General features: G+C 54.2%; 1 protein-coding gene across 2 annotated transcripts; it reads left to right on the top strand.

Annotated features, from left to right (window-relative positions):
- Window positions 1-827: 827 nt before the first annotated feature.
- MAN2B1 (mannosidase alpha class 2B member 1) lies at window positions 828-14,207 on the top strand. Of its 2 annotated transcripts, none has more exons than XM_019746176.3 (24): window positions 828-1,048; window positions 1,906-2,008; window positions 2,181-2,354; window positions 2,716-2,909; window positions 3,549-3,681; window positions 3,952-4,097; window positions 4,530-4,646; window positions 6,664-6,746; window positions 6,836-6,956; window positions 7,033-7,111; window positions 7,304-7,413; window positions 7,619-7,726; window positions 8,024-8,140; window positions 8,742-8,915; window positions 9,686-9,783; window positions 9,866-9,983; window positions 11,148-11,266; window positions 11,356-11,457; window positions 11,633-11,720; window positions 11,906-11,986; window positions 12,415-12,642; window positions 13,169-13,324; window positions 13,419-13,521; window positions 13,979-14,207. In XM_019746176.3, exons 1-24 carry the CDS (start codon window positions 890-892, stop codon window positions 14,086-14,088), a joined length of 3,021 nt encoding a protein of 1,006 aa, XP_019601735.3. In that variant the 5' UTR covers window positions 828-889; the 3' UTR covers window positions 14,089-14,207. The 2 variants fall into 2 exon arrangements, with proteins under 2 accessions (XP_019601735.3, XP_019601734.3); XM_019746175.3 differs by having other exon boundaries at window positions 6,661-6,746.
- The last annotated feature ends 4,639 nt before the right edge of the window (window positions 14,208-18,846 follow it).

Here is an 18,846-nt window from a genome sequence, read left to right as displayed (position 1 = left end):
GTATTTGGTGTTCATTCTGATATGCATCGGCACTCCTCCCCTACCTCCTGCTGTGTGCTGGTTCCTGGAACAGGTTGTCCTGACCTGGTCAAGCATGTGAAATAATTTTCCATACCTGATAGCATTCATGTACTAGTACTGTCCCACCCCCCTTTACCCTATATAATTCTTTGGCACCTGCCAAGTGGTGCAGGGATCCATTTCATTTTGCAGCTGCCCAAGACACGCCTCATATGTAAATTGCCCTTAATAAGCTCCATTAATTACCAGACTGGAGTGGCCAAGCTGTTTCTTAGGTCTTTTCTTGCCCTCTGCTTATGGAGGTAGATTTTCAGTCTCAGAGCTTTTCCCTGGGTCTGTATGTACTAACACCAGTAATCCTCCCAACCAGGCTGGATGGATGCTTCCCATCCCCAGCACTCCAAGGGCAGTTCCTTTACCCAACATCCCCATTGGACAGAACAGGACCTCTCATCAACCCTTGCTCCTAGCCAAGCGAGGTCCCAACAGGACCCTAACTAGCCCTGAAGGCAATCAGACAGCCTAGGATCCCAAGCACATATTCTAATACTTTCTAGGCAAACAGGTACAGGTAGGAAAATCTGAGACCTCTACGCCCACGGGGACAAAGAGGCACTCTAGGTCCACACGGAGGCGCCGAGACGCTAAAGTCCCCCCGGGGCCAAACAATCACCCACAGGGTGAGACACAGCCAGTGCCCTCAGGGGTACCCAGAACTAAGGCCTTAGTCCCTTTACAAGCCAAGCTGCGTCCTAGCCCCGCCCCTCCAAGCCCTCATTGGCGAGGCCAGATTCTGGGGGCGGGACTTTTACCCCGCCTTGGCCGGGAACCCGCTGGAGGCAGTGGTGGTGGCGACTGCTGCGGAACGATGGGCACCAACGCGCGGCCTTCGGGGGTCCGTGCTGGCGGCGGCCGGGGCGCGGTAGGGTCCTGGACGAGCTTCGGCGCGCTGCGGCCGCCGCTCCAGTCTCTCTCCTTTCTTTTTTTGTTGCTGTTGGCTCCCGGCGCTCGGGCCGCAGGATACAAGGTGAGCGCGGCCCGCGAGCGGAAATGTACACTAGCAGGAGGGAAACGCCAAATAGGGTCAGTTCTGTGGGTGCCTAGTGAGTGGTTGCTAATATGACAGCGTGGTCTGAGTGTGAGCTTTGTGTCAGTGAGAGGTCTGGCTGTTCGCGTCTGAGAACGGAGCTGCCTGTACCTGCCTCCCTGCTTCTGTGGGTCGCCTTGCTTGGACTTTGCATGTACTTAACTGTGTGATTGGGTGTGTGTGGGGGGGTGGGGTGGGATGAGGGTCGGGTGGAGGCTGGTTGAGAGCTGGGACTCTCAAGTTAGCCTGCCTGGAGTTCCAGCATGGCTCTTTAACTTGTGGCTGCTTGAACTTGGGGCAGTCACTACACCTCTCTGATCTCAGTGCTCTCATCTGAAAACTGGAGATGATACTGTCTCCGCCTCACAAGGTGGCTGGCTGCTTGGTATTTACAAATGCTTACTAAACATCAACTACTACTAATATGATTTCCTCAGGGTGTGAATGAGAGCTGCCCTGAGTTGTGCCATTAGGGAGCTGTATGTGTGAGCACAATTACCGTGTTTCCCTGAAAATAAGACTGGGTCTTATATTAAGTTGTGCTCCAAAAGACGCATTAGGGCTTATGTTCAGGGGATGCCATCCTGAAAAATCATGCTAGGGCTTATTTACTGGTTAGGTCTTATTTTCGGGGAAACACGGTTTGTGTGTGTCCTCCCTGGGAGGGCCTGTCCCCACCTCTCTGAGTTACGTCTAGATCAAAACTTGTGCCCTGCCACCAGTCCCACCCCAGCCTGCCTCTTAACCTTGGGGTAAGTGACAGGGTGTGCGAGTGTGTATTTGGGGTCCCTGTGCAGACATGCCCCACGGTACAGCCGGACATGCTCAACGTGCATCTGGTGGCCCACACACATGATGACGTGGGTTGGCTCAAGACGGTGGACCAGTACTATTATGGCAGTGAGTAGAGGGTGGGGACTGACCCCTGGGATTCCCGTGGTCCCTCCAAGTCCTTCAGATCCTTTCTGGGTCCTGGATATTAGGGTGGGGACAATGTCCAGCGTGGGTTCCTGTGTCATTGAATGTCCTCCTGGCTCGCTGGTCCCTGATTGCCTTACCCCTGTGCTTACAGTCCACAATGGCATCCAGCATGCAGGCGTGCAGTACATCCTAGACTCCGTCATCTCCTCCCTGCTAGCAGAGCCCACTCGCCGCTTCATTTATGTGGAGATAGCCTTCTTCTCCCGTTGGTGGCACCAACAGACAAATGCAACACAGGAAGTTGTGCGGAATCTGGTGCGCCAGGGTGAGCTGCCCCAAGGAAGTGAAAAGAGGAAGTTCAGTTTAGCTTCTGTTTTTTCCACCCTGGCTTCTGAGATTTTATCACGCCATGTGCAGTGTGTACGTGCATGTGACTTCCTGAAATTTCCCTTTATTTGGAGAACTCCTATGCATCCTGCAAGGCCCCACCTCCAGTGGATCCTCTGGCAAGCCTGCTATGCAAGGGGGGCCCTGTGTCCCATATCTGGCTACACTGGCCTGGGAGAGACCCCTCTTTTCTTTTCAGGGCTGGGCATGCAGGCAGGTTTTCTCACCACCTGAATTGCCAAGCCCGGCTCCACTCCTGGCCATGACAACTTGCTCAGACTTTGCCCATCCCGGCACAGGGCGCTTGGAGTTTGCCAACGGTGGCTGGGTGATGAACGACGAGGCGGCCACCCACTACGGAGCCATCATAGACCAGATGACACTCGGCCTGCGTTTCCTGGAGGACACGTTTGGCAACGACGGGCGCCCCCGTGTGGCCTGGCACATCGACCCCTTCGGCCATTCTCGGGAGCAGGCCTCGCTGTTTGCTCAGGTGCTTTACAGACCTGTCTTGGACCCGCCCCTTCACTCGCTCTGACTCCTCCCTCGGCCACTCAAGCCCCGCTCTTCCCTGCAAGCTCACACAGACTAGGCCCTGTGTCCCCTGTCCCTCTGACTGTTGGAGTGAACTGTGAATCCCACTCCTTTCTGACCTTGGTCTTGCTCTGCCCCAGCCCAGACTAACCCCGCTCCAGTTGGATCTTCTCCCCTTCCCTTGACCTCGCCCCGTTTGCTAGGATCCTGGCTCCTCCCCAAGCCGGGTGGCAGGTGGAGGCCTGCTCTGCTTTGCAACCGGCTTCCTGTCCTGTACCTTGACCCCTTCCATTCTCAGCCTGCCGAAGGGGGAAGATCTCCTTGAGTCAGTCCCTCTTTCTGAGCTTGGGAAGGTGGACGTGGGTTCAAGCGTTGGACTCACCCCCTCCCGGCTCTCTCGCCGTTAGTTCTGACCCTTCCTCAAGCTTCAAAATGCGCTGGAGTCCTCCGTGGTTTCAGACTTGCTTTTTCTATGTGCTCTGGCCCACCCCTCCCACACTGAGGGGGCTGGCGGGTGGTGATGAGAGGGCTTGGCACTTATTCATCCTCCCCTCCTATCCCCCTCCTTATCGCCCTCCTCCTTGCTCACCGCTCCCAGATGGGCTTTGACGGCTTGTTCTTTGGGCGACTGGATTATCAAGATAAGTGGGTGAGGAAGGAGAAGCTAGAGATGGAGCAGGTATGGCGGGCCAGCGCCAGCCTGAAGCCCCCTGCTGCAGACCTCTTCACCAGTAAGGGGGTGGGGGGTGGGTATGGGTGTGGGCAGGGCCGCCTCCAAGGGCATGTGACCTGTGCAGAGTGTAAAACCATGCCCAGAAAGGCTCCAGGCTTGGTTTTACACTCTGCTGTCATCATTTTGATATTCTTAATAATTTATGACCAAGGGCTCAGTATTTGCCTCCACAAATTGTGAAGTCCGACTTGGGTGGGGTATGGCAGGCTTTGACCCCAGGGCAGGTCCAGGGCGTTAGGCCACCCCCTGAGCTTGGTGTGGCCCACAGGTGTGCTCCCCAACATGTACAACCCGCCGGATAATCTGTGTTGGGACGGGCTGTGTGCTGACAAACCTGTGGTGGAGGACCCCCGCAGCCCTGAGTACAACGCCAAGGAACTGGTCGATTACTTCCTGCAGTTAGCCACAGCCCAGGTAACCCCAGTGTCCAGAACCTGGGAGACTGGTATACATAATGCACAGGACCCTTCCCACAGCCCCTGCATTCCCTAACACCTCATATCCTCAGAGGAAGGTAACATTCCATTCACCCTCACCATACCCTCCTTCTGGATTGGCACATTCCCGATGAGAAGCATATGGACTCCCCCACCACACACACTCACCATAGTCATGAGACAGAATGGCACAGTGCCTTAGTACCCTCGTCTGTGTGGCGGGCTCAAGAGAATTAATAACTTGTGGCTGTTATTTGTGTCCCTGTGTTCCCACGTGACACACTCCCACACACTCCCCTCCCCTCTCGCCACTGTGCACCCACATTCTTGACCACGTACATACCAAGACACAGCTGTACACAGGGGTGGCCAGGACACCTGGTCTGAGGACACTCCATTCTGCCTGCAGGGCCGGTACTATCGCACCAACCACACCGTGATGACCATGGGCTCAGACTTCCAATATGAAAATGCCAACATATGGTTCAAGAATCTTGACAAGCTCATCCGGCTGGTCAATGCCCAGGTGAGTGCCCACCCTGTGTGCATGTGTGTGCTTGTATCCCTGGGCCTTGGGTCAGACGAGGAGCTATGGGTGCTATTTTAGTAATTCTCTTGCTCCTATAACAAATCACCACAAACTTAGTGGCTAAAAGAACAGAAATATATTATCTTACAGTTCTGTAGGTCAGAAGTCCAACATGGATCTCACTGGGCTAAAATGAAAATGTCAGCAGAGCTGCATTCCTTCTGGAAACTCCAGTGGAAAGTTTCCTCGCCTTGTCCGTCTTTGAGAGGCGACGCACATTCCTTGGCTTGTGGCCCTCTTCCTTCATCTTCAAAGCTGACTCTACTTTTGTTGTCCCATCTGTTTCACTCACTTTCACTTCCCTCTTCCACTTTTAAAAACCCTTGTGAGAATGTTGGACTTGCCCAGATAATCCAGAATAATCTCTATTTTACGGTCATCTGATTAACAACTTTAATTTCATCTGCAACTTCAGTTCCTGTTTGTCATGTCACAGGTTCTGGGTGTTAGGACATGGACATTTTTCTGCCTACTACAGATGTGTTGGTGTGGCTCCTGTAAGTGGCCTGTGGCTGTGTGGGCAGGCATTCTCCCATCAGCACAGAACCTTGTCTCCCCTCTCCCATCTAAGATGCCCCTTCCCATCATTTCCTTCCTCAGAATTGCCTACCAGCACAATCTCCACGTCCTCACCTTCCATTCTCTCCCTGCACTGCTGTTTCACCAAAACAGCTCTCACCAAGGGCCTTCCAGAGGACATTTTTCAGTCCTCCCCATCCCCCTGAGGAGCCTTGAACACCTTGATTACTTTCTCCTGCAAATACCATGTTCCTGGGCTGCCAGGATGTCATACGCTCTTGATGTTTCTCCAGCCACTGACAGCTTCTTCGCTCACTCCATTCTACCGGAAATGGGAGTCTCTCAATTCAAATCCTGGCTCTGCCACTTACTGGCTCTGTGACCTTGAGAAATGTTAAGCACTCAGTGCCTTAGTTTTCTTATTTAGAAAATGGGCATAATGGTTCCCAGATGATAGGGCTCGATAGGGCTCTTGATGAGAGTTTAATGAGTTCATTTACACAGATCAGTTACAACAGTGCCAGATGAATAATAAATATTATGGTGGTTTTGTTTATTATTATTTGGGGCTGAAAACATTCTACTTCTCCTTTAAGATACCAGCTGCAATGTCTCCTCCTCCAGGAAGCCTTCACTAAACCCCAGGCAGAGCTCTTGCTCTTTCCTCTGTGCTCACATGAGTCTTCACAAATACCTGTCATGCCATATCCAGGCCAACTGACTATCTGTTCAGTCTCTCTCCTGCACTTGGCTGTGAATTCCATGAGAGTGGGTGGGCTTCTGGTTCTAGATTGTCTGTGATCTGGAGCACACTGAAGAATCGAGTGACTGCTGAGTGAATACAGAGTGTGTGTGGGTCTGTATATGTGGCTGAGTGCAGAAGGGTAGACGTGTGTATGCACATAAAGGCATGTGGTCCCACACATTTCTCTTCATTCACTAAAGTGTTTAATGAGCACCTACTGTGTACCAGGCACTGGGGACACGATACAAGCAGAACGAACATTTTTCCTTACAGAAGAGGTCACCTTGTTCCTGTACCTCCCTCGGTGGAAAGCGAGCCTCCATTCATTATAATAATTGTGTCATTTGGCAATAACCTGATAATACTGAGAAATTATTATTTCTGTCCTCTATGTCATAGTTTTTTTCATGAAAGTTTTTAGTAATAAAATTGAAATTATTTAAAAAGTTTACTAAAATTTCAGGTTTATTCTTGCATCTCTGAAATTCTTTCCAGGCAGGTAATATTTAGCTTTGGCCAAAATACATTTTCACACTCGGTTATTGGTTTGCACTCAAAATGTGTATTAAGAGAATCTGAACACATTGAATGCATGAATGTATGTGTGTGTGTATGTGTTGCACACCTGTGGGCCCCCCAGGAATGGTGCAGACTCCTGTGGGCTCACACACACATACCTTCCCCCAGCAGCAGTCCAACGGAAGCCGCGTCAATGTTCTCTACTCCACTCCAGCCTGTTATCTCTGGGAGCTGAACAAGGCCAACCTCACCTGGTATTTGTGGGGCCTGGGCAGCTTGGGGGTGGTGGTGGTGGCATGCCCTGTGGGTCGTGACCCTGCCCTCAATGCCTCTGTTGCTGCAGGTTGGTGAAACAGGATGACTTCTTCCCCTATGCCGATGGCCCCCACAAGTTCTGGACTGGCTTCTTTTCCAGCCGGCCGGCCCTCAAACGCTATGAGCGCCTCAGTTATAACTTCCTGCAGGTGGGTGGGCGCTGGGCTCAAGGGGGTGGCCTACGGGTCCCGACAGACCTTGTGACTCAACACCCCTGCCCCCCAGGTGTGCAATCAGCTGGAGGCGCTGGTGGGTCCTGCAGCCAAAGTGGGACCCTATGGCTCTGGAGACAGCGCATCCCTCAGTAGGTGGCCGGCGGTGAGGGGCTGGGGGCGGGGCTCAACCTGGACACTGGATCACGCTACCTCCTTGAGTCCCTTCTGAAAGCCCCTAAGAAAACCCTGCCCACCCCTGCACATAACATTTTGCATCTCCTTGGGGTCGGGGCCCAGAGTCCTGCAGAGACCCCACCCAACTTCCCATCGCCTGCCTGCAGACGAGGCAATGGCTGTGCTCCAGCACCACGACGCAGTCAGTGGGACCTCCCAGCAGCACGTGGCTGATGATTATGCGCGCCAGCTGGCAGCAGGCTGGGGACCCTGCGAGGTGCGTGGGGCGAGGCCTGGAGCGAATAGGAAGGGGCGTGGTCGAAGGCAGTGGGGTGGAATCTAGAAGGACTCGTGGGGCAGGGCTTGTGGCAGGAGGGGCGGAGACGAGGCAGCAGGGCGGAGTCTGTGAGCTCATGGGGGCGGGACCTGGGATGCCCTACGAGGCGTCCAGAGCGGACCCACGGCTTTACGCTCTTCCCCAGGTTCTCTTGAGCAACGCGCTCTCGCGGCTCAGCGGCTCCAAGGAGAAGTTCACGTTCTGCCGCAACCTCAACATCAGCGTCTGTCCGCTCAGCCAGACCGCGCAGAGCGTGAGCGGCGTCCAGGGCCGGGGGTGGGGTGAGGGGCGGGGCCGGGAGGCAGGTCCCGTGGGTGGGTCGAGAGCAGGCGAAACCGTGGGGCGGGGCGAAGAGGAGGCGGGACCCGTAGCCGAATAATTTTGGAGGATCGCTTTGAACCAGATCATGTGGGGAGCTGTAAGCTGGGGCTGGACGGACACCTGTGCACCACATGGGGGCTTGGATCACCCAGGGTCATTGTTGTGCTTGGTGGGTGGTTTTCGAGAAGGCCTGCTGTGACCCATGTCCACTCTGACCCTCCCATCCCAGTTTCAGGTGACCATTTATAACCCCTTGGGGCGGAAAGTGGATTGGATGGTGCGGCTTCCGGTCAGCCAACACGTTTTCCTTGTGAAGGACCCCAGTGGCACAGTTGTGCCCAGCGATGTGAGCCCATTCGATGACTATTACTCCCATGAACACCCCCCTCCCACAACTACCTCCCCCCTTGGATACCTCCCTCTTTTGGGTACCTAGCCTTCATGGATATCTGCCGCCCTCCATGAATACATTCTGCCCAGTACTTTTTCTTTCTCTGAATCTCCCCACCTCTGCCCCTTAATATCCCACACCCCCTTGGGAACATTCCTCACCTGAGTATCTACCTCTCTTTAATATCTCCCCATGAATATTTTCCCTATTTATAAATATTCCCCTCATCCTGGAAAGCCTCTTCCCACGAACCTCTTCCTCTCCGAAGAATGTCTTTCTCTCACTCTCCTGTCTCAAGGATCGCTTCCCTCACTTCTCCCTCCTCCCAGTCTCTCCACCCTCCCAGTGGGGTTTTTATCCCCCACCTTATAAATCTTCTCTGCAATCTTTTAACTCATAATTTCTGTCATCCCCATCCCCCCCACCCAACACCTAAATTTCTTCTTCCCATCCTGGGGCCCCCTTCACCTCCTGGAGTGTGACCCTTCCCTGTATGTGTGCTTCTATATATGTACGCATAGCCTCTTGACTCAGTTTCCCTCCTCCCTTACCTGAGGTGGTGACAATGCCCAGCTCAGACATACAGGAGCTGCTTTTCTCAGCCTCAGTGCCTGCCCTTGGCTTCAGCATCTATTCAGTAACCCAGGTGCCTGGCCGGAGTCCACAGGCTCACACCTCCCAGCCCGGATCCCAGAAGCCCTCGTCCCGCATCTTGACCATCCAAAATGAAGTGAGACCCCACTCAGACCCTCTTCTCTGCCCCAGTGACAAATTTGAGGTGTCATGGTGAGCTGCATAGACTAGGTTAGCAGGTCATGGGTTCATGGTCTCGCGTCACCTGTCCTCCATTGTGTCCAGTGACCGCCTTCCTTTGAGTCTCAGTGTCCTCTCCTGAGGCTGTTGTGAGGGCCCAGTGTGATCATGGGTGACACTTGACAGATATGTCAAAGCTGATGGTGGGAGGGGTTTGCAAATTAAGTGAAGGTGTATCAGAGACCTGAGGGAGGGAGCCGTGTGGCCATTTGGAAGACATTTGGGGGAAGAGGGATCCAGGCAGGCACGGAGCAGCGGACACAAATGCTCTAAAGGAAATTAAAATTTATGAATTTTCAGGGTTCTCTAAAAGTCTTATGGACCCTGGCACTGGGGTTCCTCTGTCAGTTGCACAAGCAACCTCCCACCCCCACCAGCTAAGATCAGATTTAAGGTGTCACAGGCGCCCTCTGGCGGCTATTGAGGGTTGACACTAGACAGCCAAGAAACCAGGAAGGGGTCAACTGCATTAGTCCTGGAAGGCCTTGGAGGTGGTGAGAAGAGGTCAGATTGAGGATAAGTTAGAGGGGGGAGCTGTTAGGATTTGCAACTAGGGTCAGGTGTGAGGAGTGAGAGAGAGAGAGAGGGAAGGGTGACTCCAGGGTTCTCTCCTGAACCCCTGGAAGGATAAATCTGTCCTTGGCTGAAGGGATGGTCATTAACGTCTGTCTACCTTTTTCTGCCCAGCACCTCCGGGCTAGGTTTGACCCTGACACAGGGCTCTTGGTGGAGTTGAAGAACCTGGACCAGGACCTTCTGCTGCCAGTTCGCCAAGCTTTCTACTGGTGAGGGAGGACCACCAGGCCAGGGAGGGGACGTAAGCGGAGCTGAGGTCCCTTACCTGATGCTCACCTGTCCTGGCCCCAGGTACAATGCCAGTACAGGCAACAACCTAAGCACCCAGGTCTCAGGTGCCTACATCTTCAGACCCAACCAACAGGAACCACTGCTCATGAACCACTGGGCTCAAACCCGCGTGGTGAAGGTCAGGGGCTGGCATTGATAAGTGGGCATTGGGGGTGTCTGTGGAGCCTGGGAGGGTGGTGTGTGGGGTGGGGGGAAGGTTTCCGTCCCTGTCAGATCAGAGGGCTAAGACCTGAGGGGAGGGCTTGAGGATTCTTCCACAGAGCTGATATTCATCAGTCATACTGTGGCACACAAAGGCATTCACATCTGCTCTGGGTGTCAGGATTATACTTAGCTTTTGAAACTGGGGGTGGGGTGTTCCCACTTGTCCCATGAATGCAGAGAGCCAGGTGGGGCTACTTGAGTTCACCAAAGATCTGTGCTAGGATGGGATTATATCCAGAGTTCATGCTTGGATAGGGCTTGGGTAATTCTCACTTAGGGTGGATATCTGAGCATGCATCTGGCTGGGAAGAGGGGCTCAGGTTTGTGGGGTTTCCCGGGGCCTCTTGTTGACATTTTCTTTTAGGGTGGGAATGGGGAAGGTAATGGCAAGACACACCTTTGATAGGACTCCCTTTGTGGTGAACGTCTGCATACATGGGTTAGGATACAGTTTTGCCCAGTGTAATAGAGTTATTCAAATGAACTGTGCTTAAAACAAGACAGAAGTTTCTTTTTATCAAACAGAAAGTCTGGCTGGGTCATCCAGGGTAGGTGGGGTGGATGCACAGTCATCCCGGCCCCTTCTATCTCATTGCTCTGCTTTCCTCAACATTCAGCTTCTACATCATGACCCAAGATAGGTGCTCAAGTTCCAGTCATCACATTTGCATTTGAACTAATGGGAGAGGAAAAGGGGCAAGAACATTATTCACACCACTCTGATCACTTTCCACTGGGAAGACATAGTCACACTACCCTCAGAGAAGACTAGACAATATAATCTTTATTCCAGGTTGCCACGTGCCCAGCTAGAATCCTATTCTAAAGAGGAGAGGTGGGGTAGTGGTGGGCAGCAAGCATGTCTGCCACACTCAAGAATTATGTGGCAACGACTGAGGTGGAAAGTATGGGCATCACACCTAGGCAGGTGGGGAAGGTGGGTGGTGTTCTCATGCTATTAGTGGGGTTGACCCTGATGGAGGCCTTTGAGAGGTTCATGGCAGGGGTGGACATTTGTAGGGTTCACCTTTGCTCGGGTGGGGACTCACACCTATGCTCCACCCCCATGTGCCTACAGACGGCCTTGGTGCAGGAGGTGCACCAGAACTTCTCAGCCTGGTGTTCCCAGGTGGTTCGCCTGTACCCGGGACAGCGGCACCTGGAGCTGGAGTGGACGGTGGGACCAATACCTGTGGGGTGAGTGGTACAGGCTGGGACTGGGGGCTGGGGGCAGGGGCAGAGTGGAGGTAGGTGAGCCTCACAGCCTTACCATTCCATTGGTATAGTGACGGCTGGGGGAAGGAAGTCATCAGCCGCTTTGACACTGCGCTGGAGACAAAAGGACTGTTCTTTACAGACAGCAATGGCCGAGAGATCCTGGAGAGGAGGTGGGGGTGGTTGGGGGCGTGGAAGGGTGGTCTCTGATGCTGAGGGGGGTCCATGGGTAGTGGGGGCATCTGCTGACCCTATGAGTGGGAGGGAGAGGATGAAGGAGGAGTGAGAGTGGGTGAGCTGGGAAAGGGGAGCTGGACCCCAGGTCTGACCCTACCTCCACCTCCCCAGGCGGGATTATCGCCCCACCTGGGAGCTGAACCAGACTGAGCCAGTGGCAGGAAACTACTATCCAGTCAACAGCCGTATTTACATCACGGTACCCCCTCCCCTATCGCGCTCCCCTCATCTTCCTGACACTCCTCTACAGAGTGGAGGTTACCTCTCATTCCTAGCTTTCCCCAACTCCCAACTGTCTCCGGCAGTGTCCTCCTCTATGGGGCCTGCCTGGGGGTCGGGGCTGGCTGGCAGCGAGCCCTCTCACTCTCATCTATCGCCCCCCAGGATGGGAACATGCAGCTGACCGTGCTGACCGATCGCTCCCAGGGGGGCAGCAGCCTGAAAGATGGCTCCATAGAGCTCATGGTGAGTGGCCCATACCCCATCTAAGCTAGGGTTCTCCCACCAGTTCCCGCCCTGGCTTCCGGCTGGACTTTGAAGCTGGTTTCTATGCCAGTTCTTTGCTAGGTGCACTCCTCCGTTTGGGGTCCCAGTAAGCTGAGACCTCCGTTTCTATGTGAAGTTACTCCACACTTTTATCCAATCCCCATCCAGACGCCCCCTCCGGGTCCTGACTTGCCCTATCCATGCCCCCTTAGGTCCTTACCTCCCTGCCCTAGTCTCCTGCTAAGTCGGATCGGCACTTCTGCTGGGGTCCCCCCTACCAGACCTTCATCCTCATCTGTTCCACCCACTCTTCAACTTCTCTTGAAATTCCCACAAGCCCTTACTCAATTTCTGGCCCCGAAATTGGCCAGAGGGCCCTCACCCTCTCCTGGCCTCTGTCCCCGCAGGTGCACCGAAGGCTGCTGAGAGACGACGGACGCGGAGTTGGGGAGGCGCTGCTAGAGAAGGGGTCGGGGTCGTGGGTGCGAGGACGCCATCTCGTGCTGTTGGACAAGGCCAGTACTGCGGCTGTCGGGCACCGGTTGCAGTCGGAGAAGGAGCTCTTGTCCCCGCAGGTGGTGCTGGCCCCAGGTGGTGGCGCCCCCTACCACCTGGGGGTCGCCCCAAGTACGCAGGTGAGAGGCGGAGGGCCTCGCAGGAAGAGAGGACCCGGATGAAGCCTGGGGTGGGGTCGGGTCTCCCTAGGCTTAGCCGGACCCACTTCGCCCCTCCCCAACTCGTCCTGGGGAGGCCATAAGCTAGCTAGCCCCGAGTCCCGGTCCAGTTCCCTCGGGTCCGGACTGGGTCCTCAGCCTCAGCTCCCGCCCCTCCTCCCTTCCTCACCTCGGCCCCGCCCTCTCCACTGCCCCAGGTTGGGTCCCACGCCTCTCCTTGGCCAGCCCCGCCTCTCCGCGCTTCATCCCCGCCCTCAGCCGGGTCTCAGGCCAGATCAGTTTGGCCCTTTCCGGGCTCGGAGCCGCCTCCAACCTGCCACCGCCCTACCCCATCATTGGCTCAGTCCTCCCCTTCCTGGCTTAGTCCCCTGGCTCCTAGGTTAACCCCCACCCCCACCCCCATGACCACAGATAAACCCCGCCCCTCACGCTGCTCGGCCTCGCCCCTCTGGCTTAGCCCCGCCCCATCCCCGCCCTTATTTCGCAGTTCTCCGGGCTGCGCAGGGAACTGCCGCCCAATGTGCACCTGCTCACACTGGCCCGCTGGGGTCAGAAAATGCTGCTGCTGCGCTTTGAGCACCAGTTTGCTGTAGGGGAGGATATGGTCGGCAACTTGAGCTCGCCGGTGACCTTGGACTTGAGGGTGAGGAGGGCAGAGGTGGGACGGAGACAAGAGAGAGGGGAGAGTGGAAGGTCTGCTTTGTCCCCACTCAGCCTGGCCCATCCATTGCTTGCAGGACCTGTTCTCCACTTTCACCATCACTGACCTTAAGGAGACTACACTGGCTGCCAACCAACTCCGGGCTAGTGCCTCCAGGCTACAGTGGACACCGAGCACAGGTTGGGGCCTGCCTGGGGGGCCAGGAGCTGGGGGCCGTGTTGGAGGATCCAGGTCCAGCTCGAGGGCCTGGGGCGGTGTTCAGATCCACTTTAGGTGTTTAAGGGTTTTAAGTGGATCCAGCAAACGAGCGGTGGGTCTTGGGTTTTTGAGGTTGGAGTGCAGTCCCAAGAACAAAATTTGTGTCTCTGTCAATGTCTAGTTCCAGGGTGGGGTTGTCCATCATCCCTGGGGTTGGCTTGATGGTCCTTGAGGTGGGGCTTGAGTGTGTGAGGGTGGTGGCCAGGCACAGGGGAGGGATTTGGGGATATGGGGGTGATATCTAGACCCTGGCAAGCAGTTGAAGGGTCTGGGAGTGAGGCCCTGGGACAGGACTCTGTTCAGGCCCAGGGGAGAGAGCATGGGGGTGGCAGGGAGGCAGAGGAAGTCTGCACCCCTCACTCCTCTGCACTGTCCTAGGCCCCACACCCAAGCCTTCTCCATCCCGGCTGGACCCCGCCAGCGTCACTTTGCAGCCCATGGAAATCCGCACCTTCCTGGCCTCTGTCCAATGGAAAGAGGATGACTAGACCTGCTGAGGGCAGGCTGCCCGGTTTCCAGCCTGAACCCCCTCCTGCAGGGATGAGGCAAACTCTCCCCCTTCTCTTGCTGCTGCCGCTAACAAAAGCCATTAAAATCCACTACCAAGCCTCTGGTCAAGGTGTGACTTAATGTGGGTATTTTTTTTTTTTTTTTTGAGGGTGATAGAATTGATGACCCAGAAAGGTCTACCAACTGTAGCTGACCCCTGACCTGAGGCCTCGCAGAGAGGTCACTGAGCTGCTTTAATGCTCATACCAGACTGCACTGTTCACACCACACCTCATCCACCACTGCGACTTCCATTCCTGCTACACTCCTTTGTCCATTCATGTGGTGGCCTGGCTCTCTTGAGAAGCCACCAAGGGCAGGCCAGGGAACCAGACACACTCTGAGGCCTCCCAGACCCGGCCCTGAATTGAGGAATCTGGGAGGTCCTGGGGGAGGAAGTAGATTCAGTGATAGGTCAGAAAGCCGGGCCTTAGACAGGTGGATTGGAGCTGCTGGCCTATGAGGAGAGAGGCAGAGAGTCTGGCACGCCCTCGTTCTGGTGTGCTCTAGGGTCAGTTTCAGAAGGAGACGTTGGGATGAAACCTTAGGTTTAGGGTCAAAATGACGTGACTTCTGTGTACAGGTCCTTTGAAGGCAATTTGAGGCCGCAGAAGGGTGTGTTTGAGCTGTGGTCAAGGGGCGGGGTTTAATCAGGGAGGGGCGGGGCTCAGCCTGAAGACGGAATGTGCTGAGCCAAGGAGGGCACAGTGCGGTGCCAGGTTCGGGGCGGATCCCACCTGCAAGCCAAGTGGAGACCAGTGTTCTGCTGCACCCGCAGGGTCGTCTGCACCTCTAGAAAATGTGGGGTAGGGGACAGGTAGCCTAAGCCGGCTATGACCCCCTGGAGAGTGCATCCTGGGCCTGGATGAGGTCATAGATGGGATCTGTGTGCCAGATGTGCCTCTTGAAAAACTTTCTAAGTCTTTCGCTAAAGAGATGGACCAGAGAGACCCAAGGAGGGCACCCCGTCTAGTCACCATCCCACATGGGGTCCAGTTGTTGGGTGTATCTCCTGAAAATGTAAAATTCTCATTCGGAATAGGGAGGCAGCAGAGCCAGCCAGAGTAGTCCTGGGCATGTGCCCCAGGGATGTCTGCTGTCCCACATGGGTCCCTGTCATAGAGGCACCTACCAAAATTGCTTAGAAATACTCCTTTGGTGGCAGGGATCAGGATGGGCTGGGCCGTGGGCCCCAGCAATGGTATCTTGGGCCCATTGGTATATGTACCTCCTGAAAAGGTATCCAAGTCCTCTTCCAAAGGCGGACACTGCCCTGGGCTGGCCAAGGAGACTGGTGGAAGTCATCCTGGGTCCTCCTGTTACCGGAGAGTGGGCCCTCCTCGGCGTGCTGTCCAGGTTCTTGGTGTCTCGAGCAAAGAATTGAACAAGATACTGAGGTAAAGTGCAGAAGCAGTTTATTAGAAGAGATAGTACACTTCAAGGAAATAGGAGCAGACCCAGCAGTAGAGAATGGCTCAAGGGCCCAAGGTGACATTATTAGGAGAAAAGGTACACTTCAAAGAGTTTGGAGCTGGCTGAGCAAAAGAAGAGGCTCAACGGCCCAAGGGGCTCAAGGTGGCATTATTAGGAGAAAAAGTACACTACAAAGGGTTTGGAGTGGGCCCCGAGCAAAGGAAAGGCTCAAGAGGCTCAAAAAAGGCTCAAAAGGCTCAAAGGCCCAAAGGGCTAAGGGCCTGGGCTCAAAAAGGGCCTGACTGGTGAGGACTTGGAGTTTTTATCCCTTTTTCTCTAGAATGGGCTGTTCCTTTCCAGGAGTGGGACCACTTGATTGACACCTGTGATTGACAAGAGGCTTTTATTTCATCTTTAATTTAGACTGCGCATGTTCCTTCCCAGAATTAAGTCTGTTATAATGATATTAATGAACTTCCGGGCATATATATGATATTATAATGATAGTATAATGAGGCCCAGGTGAAATGAAGGTGTATCGCGTCCAGCGCAACATGGGCAGTGAGGGTGCTAGCAGGGGCGGTGTTGGGTTAGGTTTTAAGAAAGAAAGAAACAGAGACTTAATGCAGGTAAATCTCAGAAGGTCAGGGGATCTCGCAGTCACTGGAGACTGGAGCCCCGAATCGGGCCAACTGGTGGCTTTTATTGATAATCATACAAGGAAGTAGCATTATCTTTTCCACGGTCTGTGAATCTGATACATCATGTCACAAAAGTGAATCAAACCAATTATCTTTGTCCCCAAGCAGCCGGAGCAGAAAGTCTTGTGGTGACTTAGGTGAGGTATACACCTCCCTGGGGGGCAAGTCTCTCATGTTGTAACCATTTAGTTGAGGTAAGTGGAGAGAGCTGATCTTTATTGCCCTCATGACCTCTCTCACAATCAGGTGAGCGAGCAAAGCCAGAGTCCGCAATGGCTTTTCACAGGCAGGGGGAAAGGAGAGGCAAGGCTCCTTCCCGGATTTTCTAAGGCAGGTCATTGGGGGTTCCCATTCGGTTCCACTTGTCTTAGGTTGTATCTCACGTGAGATCTCTTACCCGTCTTTGGCTGCAAACCATCTTTTGGGGACTAAACAGAGAGACATAAGGTGTAAAACATTGAGATAAGCAAAGTCCCAAAAAGGCACAGTCTCACAGAGTTTTCTTTCCTCAAGGAAAGACATGGGGGGACAGTCAGCTAGGCTGCTGTGTGACAACAAAGGTGGTTGTGGCCCTTACTGCCCAGGTGTGAGTGACTGGTCTAATCTAGTTGGGTATTTTGTACCCATTTATTCCTCATAGGGGTAGATAATTACAATGAAAAGGGGAAGTTTTGGACAGACAGGGGAGGTCTTTTGGGCAGTAATGCAGAGACCTGATGTCTATCTCTAACTGCCTGCCTTGTTTTCCCCTTGAGAGACGTGATCCCCATAAAATCTCTATGGGAAGTTGAGGGACAGGAGGTCTGTTTTTCAGTATCTGCTTCCTGCTGGACAGGGGCATAGAGCTGTCCCTATCTATTGGGGGATTCACCGAACTCTCACCCTATCTCATCTTAGATGAGAGGAAGGGGTTTCGAGATCCGCCTGGAAGACCGTGTTGGCTTCTTTAGTTGGGACTGGTAACCTTGCTGGGGTATCCTCTGTATCCCCAAGACCCCTGAATGAGGAAAAATAGATTTTAATGAATAAATCCGTTAGCTCTATAAAGCCTGTGGCACTCAACTGGTCATTTAGGCAGCATCAATTGTCCAGGAGCTGAGCCCAGAATGGATTGGAAACAACATTAAGCTTCAATGATTACAATCAACAAGTATACTGGCCTGGGGGGTCCAGAAGGCTTGGGGGATGTTGGGGAGACACAGGCTTTCAAGTAGTTATCTGAAGCAGGGGTGAGAGACATGCTGTGATTCAGGCTAGGAGCAATCTTTAGGATTCAGAAACTGATTAGAAGAACAATCAAAGCCAGGGGCTAAGGAGCTAAGAAACTAGGGAAAAGGAGATGTAAAGTTTATAGTGAGGTGGCTCTCCCGTATCACTCCCTCTGTCCTGCAAGGGGCCTGATGGCTGTAAACCCTATAAACCTGTCTATCCTTTGTGATGGGGCTGGCACAGACTAGCCAGAGAGACTCAGGGGTGGGTGTCAGGGCCAGGCTGTGGTTCTGTATGGGCCCTGGTACGTGACCCACCTGTTAGTACCTCCTGGAAAATGTATCAATGTCCCCATCGAAAGGAGAGTTACTGGCCTAGGCTGGACAGATAGACCCATGGAGGGTGCCATGGGCTCAGGTGTTGTCACTCTTGGGTCCCTGTTATTAGGAGTGCCTTCTGAAAAGTTCCTGAAAACTTTCTATGACCTTTTGCGGCGGCCAGGACTGAACTGCAATTAATTGCTGGATGTGCTCCCCTCTCCCACCATTTATATCAGTCTCCCTCTGGAGGCGGCAACAGGCGCTAGCCGTCTAGGGAGGCCCAGGGAGTGTTCTCTGCCCAGCCACAGTCACACGTGGGCCCTACGCATCACTTCATGCCTCTGGAAAATGTTTCCAACTGCCCCTAGAGGGAGGCAGGTAGTGGCCTAGTGGGTTAGGGACCACCGTGGACGGTGTCCTGAGTCCAGCTGCAGTCCCGTTTGGGGCTGGGTCGCCAGATGTACTTCTCAAAAATGTTGTTAAGCCCTGTTGGGAGGGAGAGACTCCCAATAGTATAGTCCCCTCCCCTTCATCCCAGCCCAGGTTGGGTCAATGGGGGCACCTCCTGAAAAGTGTTTGAAGTACTCCTTTGGAGGTGGAGGTCAGCCCTGGCTATCCAGGCAGTTGCGTGGACGGTCCCCCGACTTCTGTTGGCGGAGATACACCGTTCGAGTGAGACCCGAAAGAGGTGGCATTTGGGGTCCAGGTTGGCGCCACCTGGCGGCCGCTTTTATATCATCACTTGGAGCCCTGCAGCCATGGGCGCGGGTTGGGATCTGGCTGCTCAGCTCAAGGCCGAGTTCCAGGAGGCCGCAGCGATACCGTCCCCGCTGCGACACACTCCGCCTCCAAACGTGCTCCCTGAGACTGTCAATATAGTATAGTGGAGTGCGGCATCTGGGAACTGCATGGGAGGGCTGACAGGCGCACAGAGGTCCCATACACCGGCAGGGACCGACTTGGGCCGTCACAGACCATCGAGTAGGGCACCCTGGGCTCGGATGCATTCCCACATGATGTCTGGCTGTCTGAGGGTTTCCCGAGAAATTTTCTA

The sequence above is a fragment of the Rhinolophus sinicus genome, chromosome 15, assembly GCF_057876585.1.
Source record: "Rhinolophus sinicus isolate RSI-liver-muscle chromosome 15, RSI-T2T, whole genome shotgun sequence".
NCBI lineage: Eukaryota > Metazoa > Chordata > Mammalia > Chiroptera > Rhinolophidae > Rhinolophus > Rhinolophus sinicus.
Note: the sequence above shows the minus strand (reverse complement) of the source record. Positions and strands in the feature narration are given on the sequence as shown.

Bases quoted from the DNA above. Each gene is read 5' to 3' on its own strand.
- MAN2B1 (XM_019746175.3), top strand. From the start codon at position 890: ATGGGCACCAACGCGCGGCCTTCGGGGGTCCGTGCTGGCGGCGGCCGG. The intron at 4,098-4,529 runs GTAACCCCAGTG...TTCTGCCTGCAG, and splicing joins TGCAGTTAGCCACAGCCCAG to GGCCGGTACTATCGCACCAA. The intron at 9,984-11,147 runs GTCAGGGGCTGG...ATGTGCCTACAG, and splicing joins CTCAAACCCGCGTGGTGAAG to ACGGCCTTGGTGCAGGAGGT.